The following is a 22,662-nucleotide window of genomic DNA, read 5'->3' on the forward strand; positions in this document are numbered from 1 at the left end:
AGGATGTATTAAAGAAGGAGTAGAGATTTTCAAGCGGAGATAAGAAAAGTGAAATGATAGGAGAGGAACGGAGACCTGGAAGACAGAATAATGCACACAAAAGCACATGGGCCCAAAAGGAATTGGTGTTTGAAGACTGGAGAGCAGATTCATGTCAGAAGTGACATGAAACAGACTAGAGCCAAGTGCGAGGGCCCTTATGTCATCCTAACAGCTTAGGCTATGGGGAACCAACAAAGGTTGCTCACAATTTTTAAGTATACAAATAATTCATAAAAATATTTTCATTTAAAAAAATTCAAATACTTTCGGAGGCCGAGGCGGGCAGATCACAAGGTCAAGAGTTCGAGAGCAGCCTGGCCAACATGGTGAAACCCCATCTTTACTTAAAAAATACAAAAATTAGCTGGGCATGGTGGTATGCGCCTGCAATCCCAAATACTCAGGAGGCTGAGGTGGGAGAATTACTTGAACCTGGGAGCCGGAGGTTGCAGTGAACCAAGATCATGCCACTGCACTTCATCCTGGGTAACAGAGCAAGACTGTCTCAAAAAACAAACAAACAAAAAAAAAAACCAAAAAACACAAAAACATTCAAGTACTAATGAAGGTATTTAAAGAAGTGTGTTGGCACCTTGAGTGGGATGGAGAACAGAGCCTGGAAAAAGAGCCTTGCTTAGAAGGGCTCTGAAACAGACAAGGAAGTACAGGCTCTGGGGTGAAAGGGAGACTCTGGAGTTTCTCATCTGCAGACTGGGGATGTGTTAGCATCACTAAACAAGGAGCCACACAATAGGCTGGCTTGGTTGGGGCTTATTCAACCATCTGTGCCAGGCAATTTGAGAAATAAAACATGCATTTCTGCGGTGTTTCATGTAAATAACATAATTCAAATTGGCCCATATAAGGTTTTAAAGGGCTGGCTTTATCTTATTTTTTTTTAGGGGTGAAATATATCTTTAACTGACTAAAACACATCATCCAAAATATAGATTATATGGCAAATGATAACAATCGTTAAACCTAGGAATTGAATATTTTGATATTTACTATGTTATGCTCCCAATTTCCTGTTAAATTTAAAAAATTTAAATAAAATGCTGCATATAAGCACTGAAGGGTAGCTTTAAATGGACCATACCTCACATTTTTTTGAGATAACAACTGAATACAAAATAATCTAAAATCTTGTGAAGATTATCTCACACTGTGCTAACAAAGTACAAAAATAAACTAGATGATGACAATATCTGATTGTCTGTCATAATTCCAATGTAAACTGTGTTCCTCAAAATGATCTCATTTTCCATATGTATTAATCTAATAATATATACATATTACAAAGATAAAAGTATAAAATACACTAATTCTAATGCTACTTCTATCAATGCTTTTATGAATAATATAATATTGGAGTTCTAGTTAAGGTTTCATTTTTAGGAAGGATTCCACTAATAAAATTTTGATCTTTTTAGTCTTTTAAACTTTGAACTGCTTAGTTTAAACATGTTCTCTTTTAAGACGGTAATAAAATCAAAGGCAAATAATTTTAAATTAAGAGTTCTTTAAAACACAATTTCTGCAAGTTAACCAAACATGTAGAATCAACAAACAATGGGGGAGAAACACACATACACATGCATGGCCGTGTATGTGTGTGTGCATGCCTGTTACACTCCTTAACATGCAACATGAAATTTTAGTTCAAGGCAACTACAAACAATTGTAAAGAAAGGAGATAAACAAGACAAGAAACTCAAGCAGTACCTTTATTTGATCTAGAACTAGAAATACCATTTGACCCAGCGATCCCATTACTGGGTATATACCCAAAGGATTATAAATCATGTGCTATAAAGACACATGCACATGTATGTTTATTGTGGCACTATTCACAACAGCAAAGACTTGGAACCAACCCAAATGTCCATCAATGATAGACTGGATTAAGAAAATGTGGCACATATACACTATGGAATACTATGCAGCCATAAAAAACGATGAGTTCATGTCCTTTGCAGGGACATGGATGAAGCTGGAAACCATCATTCTCAGCAAACTATTGCAAGGACAAAAAACCAAACACTGCATATTCTCACTCATAGGTGAGAACTGAACCATGAGAACACTTGGACACAGGGTGGGGAATATCACACACTGGGGCCTGTCATGGGATGGGGGAAGGGGGAGGGATAGCATTAGGAGATATACCTAGTATAAATGACAAGTTAATGGGTACAGCACACCAACATGGCACATGTATACATATGTAACAAATCTGCATGTTGTGCACATGTACCCTAGAACTTAAAGCATAATAAAAAAAAAATTTTTTTTTAAAATAAACAGTACCTTTATTTTATGATGTTCAACAAATTCTCCATAGGAATTGACATAGGCCACAGCCTTTTCCCTCAGAGACAACCTGTAGCCCCAGTTTAGAGAGCTGATGTGGTTCTGAATCGCTTTTGTCATCGTCTCCCAGTTGTGCTTCACTAAGAAGAAATAATCAGGGTGAAGATGTTAGGTGAATTTTACCTTTAATGGTAAATTATATATAACTACACGTCAGCCATACTAACAGTGCTTTAAAAATCAAGAAGTAGAAAAGATAAATTAGTAACTTAAATATTTTGTATGCCAGTCATAGTTTATACTCTTCCTATTTTATATTACAAAGAATGTGCAAAAAGCAGAGTTCTGAAAAGAAGAAAACTGGGGAAAAGTCCACGAAGGAGAGAATGGGGAAACTGGCCCTCATGTGGTAATGCCTGCCACGATGTAAGGCAGGAGGCTCACCTCTCCTCAGTAGCACCTCCTAGAACCCTTTCCCATTCCATGGGACTTACTTTACTTGGCCCTTGGATGGGAAGAAGGCCTCAAGTCAGTGAGCTTGGTACACTCACCTCAACAGACTGGCATGGTTCCACTCTCATTTGGTTCACAGGGCATTGGCTTCACGACAGTGAATATCTTACATGTCTTTACAACAAACATGGTTCACGCTCACCACTGTCAACTGTCTATATTACAGTGTTTACCCATTCCTTTGGAAGGTGAGGCAGGATTTGGGTGTTGTAATTCCACGTCATCCCTGTATCTTCTAGGTGGGATTTACTGCATAGTGTTGACCTTGTCTAAAGATGCCAGATCCTGAAGGTCACCCTGTGCAGCTATGTTTATAAGATGCAGGGGTCAGCCCAGCCAGGGCTTTCATCATAACTGGATGTGATCCCCGAAGACAAACCAACAACCTGAGGTCAAGGGTCACATCTGGAAACTTACCCCATCTACCACTGTCAAGAAACGTCCCCCTACTGATCCAGGGACATGGGATGTTACCACACAGGAAAGGGAGATGACTGGAGGAGACAGTCAGTGCACAGAGAGGCTTAGCCAATGTCAACACACACAGCCCTTTCTATGATGCCAGTGTACCACAGTCTCCTAAAATTCTGTAACCTAGAATAGTCGTTTTTGTTACTACATTACCTCATCCTCCCACACCCTGTGATGTTGGTTACAATTCCCGAACCTGTCCCAGCGGTGACCATGTCGCCACAATGGCACATATCCTCACATCCTAAAGATACTTCCTCCCCATCCCCCAGAAAAGCTTTTCTTCCAACCCTTAAACTATTTATCCTAAGAATCCTGTCAGCTCAACTAACAGTTCATGTGTCCTTTTGTTTCTTGTTCTTGTTGCAAAAGGCATCTTAAATTAGAGGCTCTCAAATACAGCTCACATCATAATGGGAATCGTGTTCACCTATACAAATCCTAGGACCTGCCAGAAACTATGGAATCAGGAGTGGGACCCCAGAACCTGTACAGCTAAAAAGCTCCTCCTGGAGTTTTTGATATGCCAAATCAATGAACTGGCACTTTGAAACCACCTGTTCTACTGTTTTATTGATGTGTTTAGTCCTGCAACAGTATAACATTTTTAAATACTGAGAAAGGTCACCCTCTATACTTTCTCAAAGGTTGCTTAGCTATTTTCATATATGTATTTTTCAATACAAATTTTAAAATAATCAGCCAATCTCCAAAAAGAAAAAAAAATGTCTCATGGAGATCTTACTGGACTTATATAAAATTTACAAATAATTTTTAAGATACTGTCTTAACAATATTGAGACATCCTCTCTAAAATCATAGTAAATTTGTTATTATGCCTTTATATTCTTTCCTTATATATCCTGTACATTCCTGGTTGAATTTATTTCAAGTTATTTTCATTTTTTCTTACAATTTTCCATTATACATGTGAGTATGTGTATATATGTATATTACACACATCACACATATATATGCACATACACATGTATATATACCTATATACACATAAGCATACACACACACACACACACACACACACACACACACACACACACACACATACATATTTTAAGAGACAGGGTCTCACTCTGTTGACCAAGCTGGAGTGCCATGGCATGCATGGTCTTGGCTCACTACAGCCTTGACCTCCCAGGTCTAAGCAATCCTTCTGCCTCAGCCTCTCAAGTAGCTGAGACTACAGGCATGAGCCACCATGCCCAGCTAATTTTTCTGTTTTTTATTTTTTTAAAGAAGGAGTCTCACTATGTTGCCCAGGCTAGTCTCAAACTCCTCATCTCAAGCAATCTTCCTGCCAGTCTCGCAAAAGCAATCAACTTAACTCATTAGTTCTAATATTTCTTGTTTCATCTCTTATATATTCTACATACGTTGTATATAATCATGTACAACATAACTCATATTATATATTTAAAATATCTTTTTATTACTCCTTTTCCACACTAATCCAAAGCTCTCAACAGTGCAGATATCAGTAGTGAATGTCGATTCTTGACTTAATTCAAATACCCCAAGTTCTTCTCCCTTAAGTATTTGCTTCTGACTCTTCACCATGTGAAGAGGTATCTCTTTGTTTTCTAAAGCAGGAATGGGTATGAGATTTGTTTGAAATGCCCTCAGAGCTGAAATCCTGGCCTTCATGCTGATTCTGTGCACTCCTGCTGTGCTATCCTAGGCTGATCCCCCTCCTGCACCCCATGGCGAGCCCTACCCAGTCATGTTTGTTCCTTCGAGACACTACTAGAGAGGATTTGCCAATGCTTGTCCTAGAGTTTTGGCACCTCTACGGGGTATAGTTTTCTATTTTTAGACTATCTTTCTGTATTATAGTTATCTCAGCATCCAAAAAAAGGTGGCTTTTCTAAGTCTAGCTTTCCTAGAACAGTGTGAATCAAACTTGTCCAACCTGTGGCCCACGGGCTGCAGGAGGCCCAGGATGGCTTCGAATGTGGACCAACACAAATTTGTAAATTTTCTTAAAACATGAGGTTTCTTTTGCCTTTTTTTTTTAGTTCATCAGCTATTGTTAGTGTATTTTATGTGTGGCCCAAGACAATTCTTCTTCCAATGTGGTCCAGGGAAGTCAAAAGATTGGACACCTCTGGTTTAAATTATAGAGGAAGTGCCTGTTACTTGCAGATTCGGAAAAATTTACCTGTAATGCTAATGGTACCTTTTGGGGACTGGGTTATTCTTACACAATGTTTTTTCTTTGATCATTCAAGTCAATTCTGGTCATTTATATTTTCATAGAAGATATTCCTTTTCATTAAGATATTTAACATTATGACCACTAATTTTTATGCTCAATTTGTGGCATCTCTCCCCACCTGTAGTTATACTTCTTTTCTCGTGTCTGATGCTGCGTATCTGTATGAGCTTCTCCCCTTATTTCCTTAATTGGATTTGCCAAACATTTGCCTATTTTATTTGTATTTTCAAATATACTCTTGGTTTTATCAGTTCTATTTGGGAAGGGAGCTAATATTAATTTCTGAGTTTTTCTGTTTGCTTACTTTTTGTTTATATTCTACCTATCTGATATTAGCTACCACTGATATTATTTACATTTTCCTGCTATATTGTTTCCTATCTGTTTAAAAATTTCTCATCTAAAATTTTAAATAGGAAATTTTTTTCTACTTAAAATGTAAAATTTCCATATTTTCAACAATTATTTCTTTTGGTTTTAGGTATTTGTCTTAAACATAGCATATGGAAGAATTTTGCCATCTACTAACCCAAAAATCTGACTCATTCAGCTTTATCCTAATAAGTAGTATGACTACTCTTATGTAAGGTATCTTATTTTCTGTTGCTATTTTTGTATGTTTGTTTTAACTTGTAGTTTCATGTTGCTTTGCTTTCTATTTTCTCTTTACTACCTTCTCTTTGTATACTTTCCCTTCTTTCTAAACTTTTACTTGAAAGTTCATTCAGTTTCTAATCTGGAAATTATCTATACATTTTAAACTTATTTTAACCTATATTTCTCTCTCTCTTTTTTTTTTTTTTTTTTTTTTTTTTTTTTTGAGAGGGAGTCTCGCTCTGTCACCCAGCCTGGAGAGCAGTGGCATGATCTTGACTCACTGCAACCTCCACCTCCCGAGTTGAAGCGATTCTCTTGCCTCAGCCTCCCAAGTAGCTGGGACGACAGGCGCATGCCACCATGCCTGGCTAATATTTTGTACTTTTAGTAGAGACAGGGTTTCATCGTGTTAGCCAGGATGGTCTCGATCTCCTGACCTCGTGATCCGCCCGCCTCGGTCTCTCTCCCAAAGTGCTTGGATTACAGGCATAAGCCACCGCGCCCAGTCCCTCGCCTCTGTTTTTTGTTTTTGAGGCAAGGTCTCCCTCTGTCACTCAGGTCGCAGTGCAGTGGTGCAATCTCGGCTCACTGTAACCTCTGCCTCTCTGGTTCAAGTGATTCTTCTGCCTCAGCCTCCTGAGCAGCTGGGATTATGGGCACACATCACCACGACCAGCTAATTTTTGTATTTTTAGTAGAGACGGGTTTTACCATGTTGGCTAGGCTGGTCTCACACTCCTGACCTCAGGTGATCTGCCCACCTCAGTCTCCCAAAGTGCTGGGATTACAGGCGTGAGCCACTGTGTCCAGCCTAGCCTCTATTTCTTTATCAATATCAAGAATGTAAGTATCTAGAACATTCTCCCAGAACACAATTTTGGCATCCTTTGACTTCCTCTCTTTTGTTGCTCAGATTCTGTTGACTTCCCTTGGCCCTTTATTGAGTCTATACCTAAATACACCATGTGTTGGCTAGCTAAATACTTCTTAGTCAACCCCCCAAAGCTGACTTAGAAAGCATTTTGGCCAGGCACGGTGGCTCATGTCTGCAATCCCAGCACTTTGGGAGGCCGAGGCGGGCAGATCACCTGAGGTCAGAAGTTCAAGACCAGCCTGGCCAATATGGTGAAACCCCCACCTCCACTAAAAATATAAAAATCAGTCGGGCGTAGTGGTGTGCACCTGTAATCACAGCTACTCGAGAGGCTGAGGCAGGAGAATCGCTTGAATGCGGGAGGTAGAGGAACGCAGTGAGCTGAGATCACACCCCTGTACTCCAGCTTGGACAACATAGTGAAACTCCTCTATCTCAAAAAAAAAAAAAAAAAAAAGAAAAAAGAAAGCATTTTGTATAGGGGGAACTTTGAGACTTTGAGGAAGCTATTTATAAGATTTTACGCATTCAAGAAAATTAGAAAGTATTCAGCACTTAGAACAGAATTAACGTCAATTGACCCCACAGGGGCAGGGAGTGCAGCAAAGCAATATGTGCAGACATCTTGCTATCTCTTCTCTGAGACTGTAAGACAATGAAGAATAGACAGAAGTAACACACAGAAAGGTCCCCAGCTGGCACAGACCACACAGGTCTGATATCACCCACACAAGCCACCTCTGCCTGCTGTGTCTCCAACACAGAGTGAGTGCTATGGTTCACCCTTTACAGCCTCTTCCCTACCAGTGAAGTTTTAGGGGCTTCTCCCCTCTTGGACTCAATTATTTTTAAAACACTGTACTTATTTTTAAAAGATTCCATAAGTACCTGCCAAGTCAAAATGTGCATAATTCAAATCCCATTCCATTTAGCCTCTCTGCAGCAATTGATTCAGTTAGCGCTCTTTTTAGACTACCTAAGGCCCCAGTCATGACCTTAAAAAAGCCAAACCCCTCTTGGCTTCTGTGATTCAACTCTCTTGGTTTTCCTCCTCTTCCTCACCCAGTTACTATAGGTATTAAGATATCTCAGCGTTCTGTCTCTGTTTTCCATGATTTTCATTCTCCCCAATCCCCCATGTGTTGTACCTCTCACAACTCAGCTCTTGCCTAGCTCTCTTTTGGGAACAAATCCTCCCCATACAGCAAACTCTACCAGGATGTTCCCAAGGCACCTGAAGTACAGTGTCCAAGTAAGATGAAGGATTTAGGGAAAAGAAATATTTTTTCTTTTTCGAGACAAGGTCTCATTCTGTTGCCCAGGCTGGAGTGCAGTGGTGCAATCAGAGCTCACTGTAGCCTTGACCTCCTTGGACTCAAGCTATCCTCTTACCTCAGCCTCCCAAGTAGCTGGGACTACAGGTGCATGCCACCATGCCTGGCTAACTTTTCTATTTTTTGTAGAGACAGAGTCTCACTATGTTGCCCAGGCTGGTCTCAATCTCCTGGGCTTGAATAATCCTCCTATCTCAGTCTCCCAAAGTGCTGGGATTATAGGTGTGAGTCACTATGCCTAACCAGAAGAAGGATTCTTGAAAGTGAATAAAACTACCCCAAAATTACACTGCCAAGTAGGGAGGCCTCACTTTATCTACAACCAGCTGATCCTAGCTTGACCTAAAGCTCTCCATTGAGTTGACTGGAAAAATGTGTCCAGCATCAACCCATTATCCTGAACTCAACCCCACCCGCAATAAACAAAAGCTGCCTGTGTTTCCTATCTCAGTGAATGGTATTCCATTTCCCCCTAGTCTCTCTTCCTGCATTCTTTCCTCTCCCTCACTCCATATCCTACCATGACCTGGATGCCCTGTCATAATCACCTGGCTATGGTCAGAACCAGGATCATCTATGATGCTTTAAATGTGCACATTCACTGCCCACATCTACCAGATCAAAATCTCTACAGAAAGAGACAAGTGGTTTGTAATTTTTCTGAAAGTCCACAAGACATTCTGATACACAGCCAAGTCTACATCCAACTGGTCACCACATCTGGTCAATTTTATGCCTTCAACTACCCTCCAACCTGACTTCAGTCTTTGCTCAACCCTCTGTCATTTCTTGTCCCCACTTTCCTATCCTTTCCTCTCTTTTCTAAGTTCCTCAGTGCCATCAAAGGTGTGAAAGTTGTCAGAATCAAAACGGAGTAACTTGTGTAAAAAAAAAACAACTCTCCGACAAACAGAGCTGGGGAAGGCCATGAAGAAAGGGTTTTCTGGTTTCTATGCCTGATAACAAAATCATCACAAAGATTACAAAAACCACAAACTTGACCAAAGGCCATCATAAAACCTTACATAAAAATACATCTTCCAGGACATCTGCCTAGCAACTGCCTGTCCAACCTCGGACTTGAGTCACCCTAGTTATTGATCCTTGTAGCCAATGATAATCATTTCAAAACAATCATATCCTCCTCCTCATTTTTGCGTAGGAAACCCTTGTCTTCGTTTATGTCCCTGAATATGCACATAGTTTACTATGGCACACATATTCCAGCTGCAGTGCCCAATTCCCAAATAAGCATCATTTTCTTTAGGGGGCTTTTTTCTGCTTGCTACTTAGCTTGACAGCGGGACCTGGAATCACAGCCGTGGCTTATGCTCCTCTCCTGCTTCAACTCCCTTCACCTACTCTTCACTCCAGCTGCTACTAACCCCCCAAAACACCATGCTTCCTCACATCTCCATAGCGTTCATCAAACTGCTTCCGGTGTTAAAGGTCCCACTCCTCTGTGACCTTGCTGACACAGCTCAAGGGTCACATTGTCTGAAGAGCTTTCCCTGACACTCCCCCACCACCCTCAAGGCTACATGGAGCCAATACTCAAAACAGCATGGCTAATTTGAGTGCACTGAATGGATCTCCTTGTCTCTCTCCCATGGACTACGTGCTGCTTACAGGCAGCTCTGTCTTCCTCACATCTGTATCCTCAGAGCTTGGCCAATACATGTTTACTGGATGAATTTCTTTTCCACTTTTCATTAACCAAAGATATATATAACCATTGAGAAAAAATGTTATAATAACAGATATAATTCAAACAATAACCTTTGCTATTCTATTTTTCTTATACTTGAAAGAAATCTGAAAATAGTGATTATTTAATCTTTTACATTCTGCTAAGGGGGTGGGATTGCTGCAGCTGAGACAATTCCCTCTCTAGGTGGTGAGGTTCACAAGAGCAGGCCCTTTTGCATCCTCTATGCCTGGCTGACACAGTGGCTTCCTAATGAATGTTCATTAAATGAATTATGAACTCAACTATAAAAATATGAATACCAAGTCTTTATCTAAAAAACTCACTTTTTCTTTTCTCTCAATCTATATTTTATATACCATTACTCACCTTGTTGATCATACTCCCAGCCAAATTTCCTTGAGTCACATAATGCCTGCCCCAAAAGGGCAGCCTGATGCATCAATTTCTTAGGAATACAACCTACATTTACACAAGTGCCACCAAGACCTGAGAAAGAAAATAAGTATTAATGCCTCTTTGTGTGTCTAGTTTCACACATCTGCAGTCATATTATATTAAAACATGTGGAAATGACAAGCTCAATGGTAGGGTGGATGATACCCTACCCCAAAACAAGACACAAGGGATTAACCCAAATTTTCCGACCACAGGTCCACAGAAGAGACCCAAGGATGAGTAAAAATACAGATGTGCACGTGAGAAGTTTTCTGGGCACAGAGTCTAAAACTTTCACTTCAGTCTGATCCACAGAGATCAGAATGATCTAAGATTAATTAGATTTGTACTACACCAGCCCTGTACTCTCCATAACTCTGACTCCTCGGAGCCACGTCTTCAACAGCAAGCTTCCTGGTCACATTTACTCTGAGTCCTTAACAACAAAAAATGGATTATGCAAAACGGAGTTCCCCTTTGCAGGGCAGGTCTCAGATTCTCTCTGACTGCAGTGTCTTCTGGTATGCCAGATAAGTAGGATTATTTCTGGACAAGAAAGGGAGAAGGGGAGGAGAAAAAAAGGAAAGAGGCCAGGGTGAGGGACAAAAAACAAGTGTACACACACCACAAGAACATTATGAGAAAAATCAAGGTAGATTAGCTTTTGTATATAAAATTCTAGGCTATAACCTTCTGAGTAAGTTTGAATTTTAAAAATTGATTTTCACACTTTATGTGAAAAAATCTGCCAGAAAATTTTTTCTAGCAGAAAAGAGAAGACACACTCGAGTTGGGTAACTGAAGGATTAACAGAGAAATTATCACAAAGGTGTAAGCAGGAGGAGCAAAAAGGGATAGAATAGTTCCCTAAACTAGTGACAGCAGGGTACCACTGGCAGCCCCATGTGAAGGGGCAAGGAGACTGACTGCCACCACCCAGAGGGAGCCAGCCATCCAATGGAGGGGGTGGCCTTCCACAGGAAGATGCAGGGACCCAGCAGGGAAGAAGCCAGGGGAATAAAATCCCAACTCCACTCTCCCTCTGCCCTCTTCCCATTACCCCAAAGTGGCCAAGCTGCCCCAGAAGCCAGACGGCAAGGCTGCCAACAGATCAGTCTTATCCCCATAAGGCAGTCTTATCCCCATAGGGCAGGGCAGACGCAGAGGGGGAATGCATTTAAAGAATAAATGGAAAACATCCAGCACAAAATCTATGTGCTCTTTTCACTGTGGAAAAACAACATGGAAAGGTGAGTGCTCTAGTCTACAGTAGACAGCAGTCATAGAGCTGGTCATTGGTCTCGTTAAGCTAAACTGTAATTATTATATACACTCACTCCATCAGCTATTGTGCAGCTAATATAGTCAATTATGAAACCGACACAGAAACAAAGAAAAATGTTTCTGGCAAACTTATGTGATCACGACACAGTATATACACTGTGACCTCAACTATGTGACATGCACACAAAAAAATACGATGGCAGAAGTGCTGAAATACTGGGGTCATGGAATCTTTTTTTCTTTATGTAAAATCTTCCTTACTAATGTTTATATTATCTTTCCAACATCACTGCTTGTTAACGATATCCTCACTAAGACTCAGTTTCTTTTTTTTAATTTTTTTAAAATTTTTTATTTTTTTGAATAGAGACAAGGTCTCACTATATTTCCAGGCTAGTCTGGAACTCCTGGGCCTCTCAAAGTGCTGGGATTATAGGCATGAGACTCTGGGCCAGGCCTAGACTTGCCTGTTTTCTTATCCAAGAAACAGGCGAGTTATACCTCTTGAGATTGTTGTGAGGATTAAATGAGATTACACAAAGCAAGCAACATACGTAAAGAGCAGAGAGGAACAACAGAGAAAAACAGCTTACCCCAGGATGTGCCCTGAGGTGACGGGACAACAAAGTCTAGCACCATAACTTTCTTTCCCAAAATGGCAGCTTCCTACAAACAAACAACAACAACAAAAATTACATATAAAGATCTTGTCACTTTCCTGACACTCCCTCAATTTTTGTCTTCCCTAAAAAACTGTTTTTGTGTGACACACAATCTTTTACCTGAATTATACCAGCTATTACAACAAAAGCTTAAACTGTAACGGTAATTTTTTTTTAAGTAGCAGAAGAAATGACTATGGCAATCATCAGGAAGATTATCTATGAGTTTCATTTCTACGTTCATACCTTCGCACATGAAAGGCCGCCAGAACCACCACCAACAATGATGAGATCATAATCATATGCTGACTCTTCCTCAAGGAGCTTCTGTAACAAACCACTCTGATATGCCTATGGTTTAATTACAGGAGAAAGAACACTGCAGAATTTAAAGTTTTACAGCTGTTTATGTATACCCTATGTTTAACTAGTATGGATTTCTTTTATAAAAATCTTAGGAACAATCTATAATTAATCTAAGTTAGAACTGTAAATTTATCTGGATGCTATTTAAAAATAGGGTCCAACTAGTTAAAACTTATACCAAAGTGCATACGTTTTTGTCCCTTCTGACACCTGACAGCTAGGCATGTGTCAAATAACCTAGAAGGCTGTGGCTCTGTATCGATGTAAAATGAAGTCATTTTCCTTGGTCTAATTATCAAAATGTTATAGTCAAGTGCAGTGGAATAGCCAAGTATCATTTTTCAAGATCCTTGTTCACTTGTGCTAGTTTTCATTTTGAAAACAATTCTTATGCATTATCAGCAAATTTTGTCATAGCTTCTCATAAATCAATCTAACCTTTGTAGTTACACTGGTGAGCTTCCTATACAACACCAACATCTCGCATTTTCTTTCAGCAACAGTCATGAGGCTGGCCCTGGGCCATATCCTCTTGCTCATTTGGCCCTTCTTGTGATCAGAAGTAGCTTAGTTGATGTTAGAGGTTCGATGTGTGATTTAGCAACAGTTTTCTTTATGCCAAGTCAGTTGCTCACTCCCATTACCTTGGCTTTAGACAAATACCATGATCAAACTAGCCCTTCCTGAACAGATGCTTCATAGCTACGTGGATTCACCAGATGCCATGTGTTTCCATGAAGAATGGGTGCCCAAGAAGGTTTTGGGGACATTCTAAAAAGGGCCCCTCTGGCCTCCTTACTTTTAGGTACCCTTAGGGAAATCCACCTCCTCAGGATCTGCCATCCAAAAAATATCTTTCTGTCTTGAAATAATAGAATTGCTCTCTCTGCATCTATAGATTTATTCTTGGACATTATTTTCCAAGTTAGGATTAGCAAGACAAGCACTTCAGAAGGTGTTTAGTGGCTATAATTACAGGACTTAACCACTATGTGCACTAGGTTATAAATTCTAGGACTAATAAAGCAGATTGTTACTGCATAAGGATGCTGATCATAGATTAATACACAACGTAGACAATCTTTTTTCTCCACAAAAATATAATTCTTAATTAAAGCCTCAAATACAACTATTTAATCAATCACTGATTACTCATACTGTATACACATATAAAGGATATCACAGAGTAAAATTTTAATAAAAGTGAATAATTATAAAATAAGGACCTTATTTAATAAACATCAATTTTTATCTATCCCTGCTTACCTAACAATTCCTGTTCATTTGTAGCATTCTAGGAATCAAAATATGAAAAGCCATAGGCCTTTGGAAACCACCACAAAGTTAGAAGTCTTAACAGGAATTCTAATTGCCCTAGACAAGAATGTCAGTGTTGACCTCTTTTTACTGGACAAACAGTAATGCTATCTCTCCCCATCAGGAGGAAAAGACCTGGGATGTCTCCAGGGTGGTTTGTCCTGGTGCCCTCACACAAAAATCCTAGCTTCTGAAGTTCAGGCTGGTAGAAAAGCTAATTTCCCTTAAAGCAATCAATATTATCTGACTGATAATTATCCTATATGCTTCATTTCATAACTTCCAAAAGATGAGTAGACTCCTAAAAACCATTTTCTCCTCCTTTAAATACTTTTTAAAAATGTGAACATACAGCATTGAATAACATATAATACTATTATTACCTGGAAAGTTTGGTCACATCCACCTACATGCACTTTATTCACAAAAACATTGGGCACAGTTTTCTGATTAGTGATTTCTGACAGCACTTCTTGAATCTTGGCCCCATCATCTAAAGAAGAAAAAAACTATACATAAAAACAATGAAAAGGGCTCCAAATCTTTGTGAGTTAAACTAAAGTGTTACAACACTCAAATGTTCACATGTACATACCCATAACAGGTCAGTGTGTTATATAACTTTATGAAATGATAACTCAAGAGGGGAAAACATCCATGCTTTTAAAGAAAATCTTAAAAAATAAAGATCTACTTATTCCTTCAAAGATAAGGAATAAAGACGAAGATAAACTCTTCAAAATTAGATTTTGATATATTATTCAGTGACTATGCCAAGACAAACAGATAAGAGCCCTCTTTAAAGAGCAAATACCAAGATAAAATCTGCTGTAACAAGAACTCAGAAAATACTTCTTACAATTACATTTGAAAACTGTTTATGATCATAGTCCACTATTTATCTTCCATCCCTAAAAATAAAACTGGTCCATGACTACTTAAGACTACCTTATTGGTATGCCCTTTAGAAAAGTCTCCAAGATTCAAGAGCATTTCACTCAATAAGGCAACTTGGTTAAAATGAGTCAGTGAGGTTCTATGAAGGCAGAAATCAAACTTGTTCAGTTCATCACCATGTCCTCACCCTTGAAAAGCTCCTTATGTGTAAAGTGCTCAACTAATATTAGATGTATGAATGCCAAGAATTCAAAAGTATAAAGCTAAAAACTTAATGCACTCTCCCTGGTGGATGACACAGCCAGGAAATGGGAGCGGATCCTTTTCATTTGTTACAGCTTAATCTATTCTGCTAGAGAGCTGGCAGATACATCTGAAATGCCTCAAGTACTTCAAAGGGAGCAGCTTATATATCTTCCTCCCACTCCCTTCCCTCAAATATGGAAAATGTATAAATAAAAATCCTACACCAACTTATCTGCCACATAAGGGTTCATTTTCTGCATGGCTGAATGTAGACAAAAATGCCTCATTTAACCCGAAGACAAGAGTAATCTGAATTGAACAAAGTAAATGGAAAGAAGTCAATCTTGTTGGCATTTATTATAAACAACACCGTGTAGTAACTGGTCTACTTACCAACTTGATCAAGTTCCAAGACGTTACATTCGACTCCCAAAGAAGAAAAGAGTTCTTTCACCTGTAACAAAAATTTAGCTAAGTTTCACTCTCACAAAAGATTCAACAGCTGTGAAATATGAACATAGTAATGAGAGATGTCAAAAAGAAATGTTCTGGAGGAACAGGAGTTCTAGCTGATGGGTGGTTTTTGTTTTTGTTTTTTATTTTTTTCCTTTCCTCTATACATTTTCCCAAAATAATCTTAGGCCATCCCTTGCCTTCTTTTTACCATCTCTTATGACTTTCAAATCTACAACTTTTGCCCAAATCTCTTTTCTGAACTCAAGATAGGCAGTATCTATTTTCCACCTGCATGTCCCACAGGCATTTCACAGGCAACACACCCACAATACTACTCCTTTCCTTCCACGTACCTTTTCCTCTTCCCGTGTTTCCTTTCAACAGTCATTAAATCATTCAAAAAATTTTTATACATCAAACACTTTGAATGGTTCATCCACATTTCTAAGTACTCAAAAGAAAACAAGGAATAAGATACAATCTCTACCCTTTAGTAGGGGAAACAGACAAGTGACAATTTAATTTATAGCACCGTCTCCAGTTGATTAAATAAGAGCAACTACAGCCTTGCTACTCACGCAAACAGAGGGCAGAGGAACAGAAGGACAGCATCACCCAGGAGCTTACCAGACATGCAAAATCAGGACCTGCAGCAGGATCTGCACCTTAACGACTGCAGAGCTCTAATTGGGAATCATTTTTATGCCTCCGTCTCAGGGAACATCTTCCTATCCCACATGAACTCCTCAGCCATTCACTGTCATTACAAAGTTTTAGCAATTCTCTGTTGAACTGGTTCATCTTTCTAGTTCCCCATAGTTGCTATCTTAATCCGAGCCATCAACATTGACTACTGGAAATTCTCAGTAATATCCTACAAGTTCTTTCTGCACCAGCTTTGTCCTCTCTACTTCTGAAAATTACATCCAAAGTGGTCATTTAAAACCACTTTTCACCACTTTACTTAAAAGCCTTCAGTGTCCTCAGCCCTTAAGGTAAGATCTAGAGGTTCCACTTTCAGAATGGAAGTGTGAACAGGGGAAAACTGGGGAAAATTATTTAAAACAACCACTAGAAACTATCTGGAAAGTTCCTACAGGCATTGAGCAAATGAAAAAACACTTATTCAAGAAAATATACTAAATCTCAATTAAAACATGGAGATGCTATGCCATTTGCACCCAATCCACCCCTTCCCTCCCATGCCCTGGAGCAGTTGATGGGAGCTCCACTCTAAATGAGTGTGGTCCAGAAAAACCAGGCTCCCTAGCCCTAACCAGGAAGAAGACAGTGATGCTTTCACCACTTCTTTTTTTTTTAACTTTTAAGTTCAGGGGTACATGTGCAGGTTTGTGATACAGGTAAACTCATGCCACAGGGGTTTGTTGTACAGATTATTTTGTCACCCAGGTGTTAAGCCTAGTACCTATTAGTTATTTTTCCTGATCCTCTCTTTCCTCCCACTCTGCACCCTCAGGTAGGCCTCAGTGTCTGCTGTTCCTATCTATGCGTCCATGTGTTCTCATCACTTAGCACCCACTTATAAATGAGAACATGCAGTGTTTGGTTTTTTGTTCCAGAATTAGTCTGTTTAGGATAATGGCCTCCAGCCCCATCCATGTTCCTGTAAAGGACATGACCTCATTCTTTTCTGTGGTTGCATAGTATTCCATGGTATATATGTATAACGTTTTCTTTATTCAGTCTATCATTGATGGGCGTTGGGTTGATTCCATCTCTTTGATATTATGAAGAATGCTGCAATGAACATGCACATGCATATGTCTTTATGATAGAATGATTTATATTCCTTTGGGCATATACCCAGTAATGAGATTGTGGGGTTTACCCTTCTATTCAAAACAGTAGTACTGCAGCTGAGCACAGTGGCTCACACCTATAATCCCAGCACTTTGGGAGGCCAAGGCAGGAGGACCGCTTGACCCCAGGAGTGTGAGACCAGCATTAGCAACTGAGTAAGACCCCATCTCTACAAAAAATAAAAAATAAAAATTAGCCAGGCATGATGGCACATGCCTGTAGTCCCAGGTACTCTGGAGGCTGAGGTGGGAGGATTGCTGAAGCCAAGAAGTTTGAAGCTGCAGTGAGCCATGATCACATCACTTCACAACAGCCTGGGTGACACAGCAAGACCCTGTCCCCCTCCAATAAAGTACTATTAGTCCTAGCCAGAGCAATACCACGAGAAAAGGAAATAAAAGGCATCCAAACTGGAAAATAAGTTAAATTATCTCTGTTCACAGACAACATGATCTGATGTGTAGAAAACCTAAAGATTTCACAGATGCACACACACCAAAACCGTTGAAATAAAGAAATTCAGCAAAGTTGCATTGTACAAAATCAACACACAAAAATCAGTTGATTTTCTGTATACCAATAATGAACAATCCAAAATGGAAATTGAGAAAAAATTTTCATTTATAATAGCAGGAAGAACTAAATACTTAGGAAGAAACTTAACCGAGAAAGCAAAAGACTTGGATGTTGAAAACCACAAATGTTGCTGAAAGGAATTAAATAAGATAGCAACAAATAACAACATCCCATGTTCATGGATTGGAAGATTTTATACTGCAAAGATGTCAGTAGTACCCAAAGCAATCTACAGATTTAATGCAATCCTTATCAAAATCCCAATGATTTTTTTTACAGAAATAGAAAAATCCATCCTAAAATTCATATGGAATTTCAAAAGACCCTGAATAACCAGAACAGTCTTGTAAAGAAGAACAAAGTGGAAGAACTCATGCTTCCTGATTTCAAACTTTATTACAAAGATACAGTAATCAAAACAGTGCCATACTGGCATAAAGACAGGCTTACAGACCAAGGAAGAGACCAGGGAGCACAGAAATAAAGCCTCATATATACAGGGAAATGATTTTTAACAAGGGTGCCAAGACCATTCAATGGGGAAAGCATCATTTGTCTTTTCAACAAATGATGCTGAGAAAACTGGCTGTCCACTAACAAAAGAATGAAACTGGACCCTTACCTAACACCGTGTACAGAAACTAACTCAAAATGGATCAAAGACCCAAAAGTCAGAGCTAAAACTATAAAACTCTTAGAATAAAACATAAGGCAAAAGTGTCATGGCACTGGCTTTGTCAATGATTTTATGGATATGATCTCAAAAGCACAAGCAACAAAAGAAACAACAGACAAATAGCACCTCACAAAAATTTGAAATTCGTGGTCATCAAAGGACAGTATCTACTCAGGAGGCTGAGGTAGGAGGATCATCGAGTCCAGGAGTTCGGGGCTGTAGTGCATTTTGATCACACCTGTGAATAACTGCGGCACTCCAGCCTGGGCAACATAGCAAGATGCCATCTCTTAAAAAGAAAAGAGGACATTATCAACTGAGTAAAGAGGCGACCCAAGGAACTGAATAGGATATTTGCAAATCACATATATGATAAGGGATTAATATCTAGATTATATAGAGTACTCCTAAAACTCAAGAACAAAAAGTTAAAACCCCAACTTAAAAATAGGCAAAGTACTTGAATAGATATTTCTTCAAATAAAAGATAGAAATGGCCAATAAGCACATGAAAAGTTGTTCATCATCACTAATCTTTAATGAAACGTGAATCAAAATCACAATGAGATAACACCTCACATGCATTAGGATAAGTATTATTTTTAAAAACACAGAAAATAACAAATGTTGGTGAGGATGCAGAGAAACTGGGACCCTTGTGCACTTTGGTGGGAATGTAAAATAGTGTTGCCACTATGGAAAACAGAATGACAGTTTCTCTAAAAATTACAAATAGAAATAGCATATAATCAAGCAATTCCATTTCCAGGTATGTATCAAAAGGAATTGAAAGCAGAGACTCAAATAAGTATTTGTACACCCATGTTCATAGAAACAATATTCATAATAGCCAAAAGGTGGAAGCAATGCAAGTGACCATTGACAGATAAATGGATAAACAAAATGTGTTATATACATACCGTGGAATATGATTCAATCTTTAAAAAAAAAGGAAATTCTGACACATGCTACAACATGGTTGAATGTTCAGGACACTACTCTAAGTGAAATAAACCAGACACAAAAAAACAAATACTGTATGACTCAACTCATATGAGGTACCTAGAGCAGTCATATTCATAGAGACAGAAAGTAGGATGGTGGTTGTCAGGGGCTGGGAGAAGGAGGAAAAGGGAGTAAGTGTTTAATGGGTATAGAATTTCAGTTTGGGAAGATGAAAAAGTTCTGTGGATGGATGCTGCTGATGGTTGCACAACAATGTGCATGTACTTAGTGCCACTGAACTCTACACTAAAAAATAGTTAAAATGGTAAGTTTTATGTTATGTGTATTTTATCACAATATTTTTTAAAAAGCGAACCAATGGTAATATAAATTTGTAATTCACAAATGTATTGAATTCATACAGGACTGGGGAAACATGGCTTAAAATTAATGTGGGGAAAGTACTTCTAAAAGTCAGGACATTTTATTCACTGTTCAGTTTGCGTTATTATTTTACATTTGCCCTTTAACATGGACTCTCCAACTAGTCTAGCTGCCTCTACACTGAGTCTAGTTTTATATGATGGCTAGATTTCAAATCACAGGTCAAATGCTGCTCACAAGTGTGAGATGACTTTTCTTTGCCATATCATTAAGTTCACACTTATTAGCAAGCATTTTAAGACCTCCTTGGCCAGGCATGATGGCTCACGCCTGTAATCCCAGCTCTTTGGGAGGCCAGGCAGGTGGATCACTTGAGTGCAGGTGCTCGAGACCAGCCTGGGCAACACGGTGAAACACTGTCTCTACAAAAAATACAAAAATTACCCAGGTGTGGTGGCATGCGCCTGCAGTCCCACCTATTTGGAAGGCTTACGTAGGAGGATCCCTTGAGACTGGGAGGCAGGAGTTGCAGTGAGCCAAAATCAAGCCACTGCACTCCAGTCTGGGCAACAGAGCAAGACCCCATCTCAAAAAAACAAAGACCTCCCTAAATCACCTTTGAAACTAAATTTCCAGCCATTTTCCAATGAATCTTCCTGATTCCCTTGCATATACCTTGTGCTCAGCCATACTATTTTCCTTTTATCATTATCTATCTTTGCTGATACTAGTTTCTTAACTAGATGCTCTTTCTTACCTACAGACTAACTTATCCCTCAAGGACCAACTTATGTGGCATTTTCTTAGACTGTTCTGATTCTCAACAGAAGCCACTGTTTTATCTCTTATTCCCACAACTCTCGTTTTTCTTATGCACTTCTTTCTACACATGCAAGCTGGCTGATTACAGCTCAATTAGACTATGAGTTTACAGGAGGCAAGACCAAGGTTTGTTCATTTCCGTGTCTCTGCGACACTAAGCACCCAATGACGCTTACTGAATGCCATTAGCAGCCCAATCAAGAAACAATCTCTCTCCTTGACTCTGCAAGGATAAGGACACATGTGGAATATGGTGTCTAATTTTGGGAGATACATTTAAGAGGTTCATGGTCCAAAAAAAAAAAAAAAAAAAACCTGTACAATCAAGTTAGTGAGCGGCCACATGTAAAGACAGACATGTAAGAAAGCAGGCTACTCAGTCAAGCAAGAAAAACACTTGGCAAAAGTACTGGAAGATCTGCCCTCCAAGCAGAAGCAAAGTTCTTAATTCTGCCCACTGGAGCAATGCTCACCTCCAAGAATGAATAAACATTTCAGAGAGGCAGATTTCGCTTCACTTAAAAAAATTCCGATAATCGGCCGGGCGCAGTGGCTCAAGCCTGTAATCCCAGCACTTTGGGAGGCCGAGACGGGCAGATCACAAGGTCAGGAGATCGAGACCATCCTGGCTAACACGGTGAAACCCCATCTCTACTAAAAAATACAAAAAACTAGCCGGGTGAGGTGGCGGGCGCCTGTAGTCCCAGCTACTCAGGAGGCTGAGGCAGGAGAATGGCGTGAACCTGGGAGGCGGAGCTTGCAGTGAGCTGAGATCCGGCCACTGCACTCCAGCCTGGGTGACAGAGCGAGACTCCGTCTCAAAAAAAAAAAAAAAATTCCGATAATCAGAGCTGTCCAAATATGTAATGGGACTCAAAATCGTGGCCACATTACTGAAAATGTTAACACATACAGAATAGAGGATCATTTGTCCTAAGATTTTCTGTATCAGCAAAAGTTTGACTAAAATTATTTAGGATAATTCACCCTATATTATGTGCCTGACACTATTGTCTAGGCCCCAGTAATACAGCAGTAGACAGACACAGTTCTGATCTCTTGGTATTTATGCAAACTACAAAGGAAAACTCTTAAGAAATAGAGACAGAAACAGACCCCAGAAATAGTCCAACACATACATGAGAACCTGACCAATGATGAGTGAGCATACAAACTAGTGTGGAAAGGATGGGGTCTCCGAAAAAGGAAACAGGAACACCTGGTAAGTCACAAAGAAGAAAATAAATTGGATCCCTACTCATATTACCAGTATCAATCCCAGGTAGATGTCAAGAAGGTGGGTATGAAAAGCACACTACTCACTACTCAATTTTCAGGAGCTAAAACAGGAGAATATCTTTATGATCTCTGAATAGAAACAGATTTCCTAAATAAGACACCAAAAGCAAGCCATAAAAGGAAAAGAATGATAGAAGCAAATACATTAAACTTACAAACTTCAGTTAATGAAAAGATCCTTACATTAGTCTGTTCTCCCATTGCTATAAAGAAATATGAGACTGGGTAATATATAAAGAAAAGAGGTTTAATTGGCTCACGCTTCTGTAGACTCCACAGGAAGCATGATGCTGGCATCTCCTTGGCTTCTGGGAAGCCTCAGGAAACTTACAATGATGGCAAAAGGCAAAGCCAGCACTTCACATGGCCAGAGCAGGAGCAAGAGAGT

General features: G+C 39.4%; 1 protein-coding gene across 1 annotated transcript in view; it reads right to left on the reverse strand.

The window, feature by feature from the left end:
• The window catches only part of TXNRD3 (thioredoxin reductase 3), a 57,823-nt gene that overhangs the window by 32,304 nt on the left and 2,857 nt on the right, over positions 1–22,662 (reverse strand). Inside the window, exons 2-7 of the mRNA XM_010380580.2 lie at positions 15,689–15,749; positions 14,536–14,645; positions 12,716–12,820; positions 12,401–12,473; positions 10,455–10,574; positions 2,353–2,495 (exon numbers count right to left, since the gene is read on the reverse strand). Coding sequence (XP_010378882.1) covers positions 2,353–2,495; positions 10,455–10,574; positions 12,401–12,473; positions 12,716–12,820; positions 14,536–14,645; positions 15,689–15,749 — 612 coding nt within the window. The remainder of the gene's footprint in view (positions 1–2,352; positions 2,496–10,454; positions 10,575–12,400; positions 12,474–12,715; positions 12,821–14,535; positions 14,646–15,688; positions 15,750–22,662) is intronic.

This window comes from Rhinopithecus roxellana, chromosome 1 (assembly GCF_007565055.1).
Source record: "Rhinopithecus roxellana isolate Shanxi Qingling chromosome 1, ASM756505v1, whole genome shotgun sequence".
In the NCBI taxonomy this organism is placed as follows: Eukaryota; Metazoa; Chordata; class Mammalia; order Primates; family Cercopithecidae; genus Rhinopithecus; species Rhinopithecus roxellana.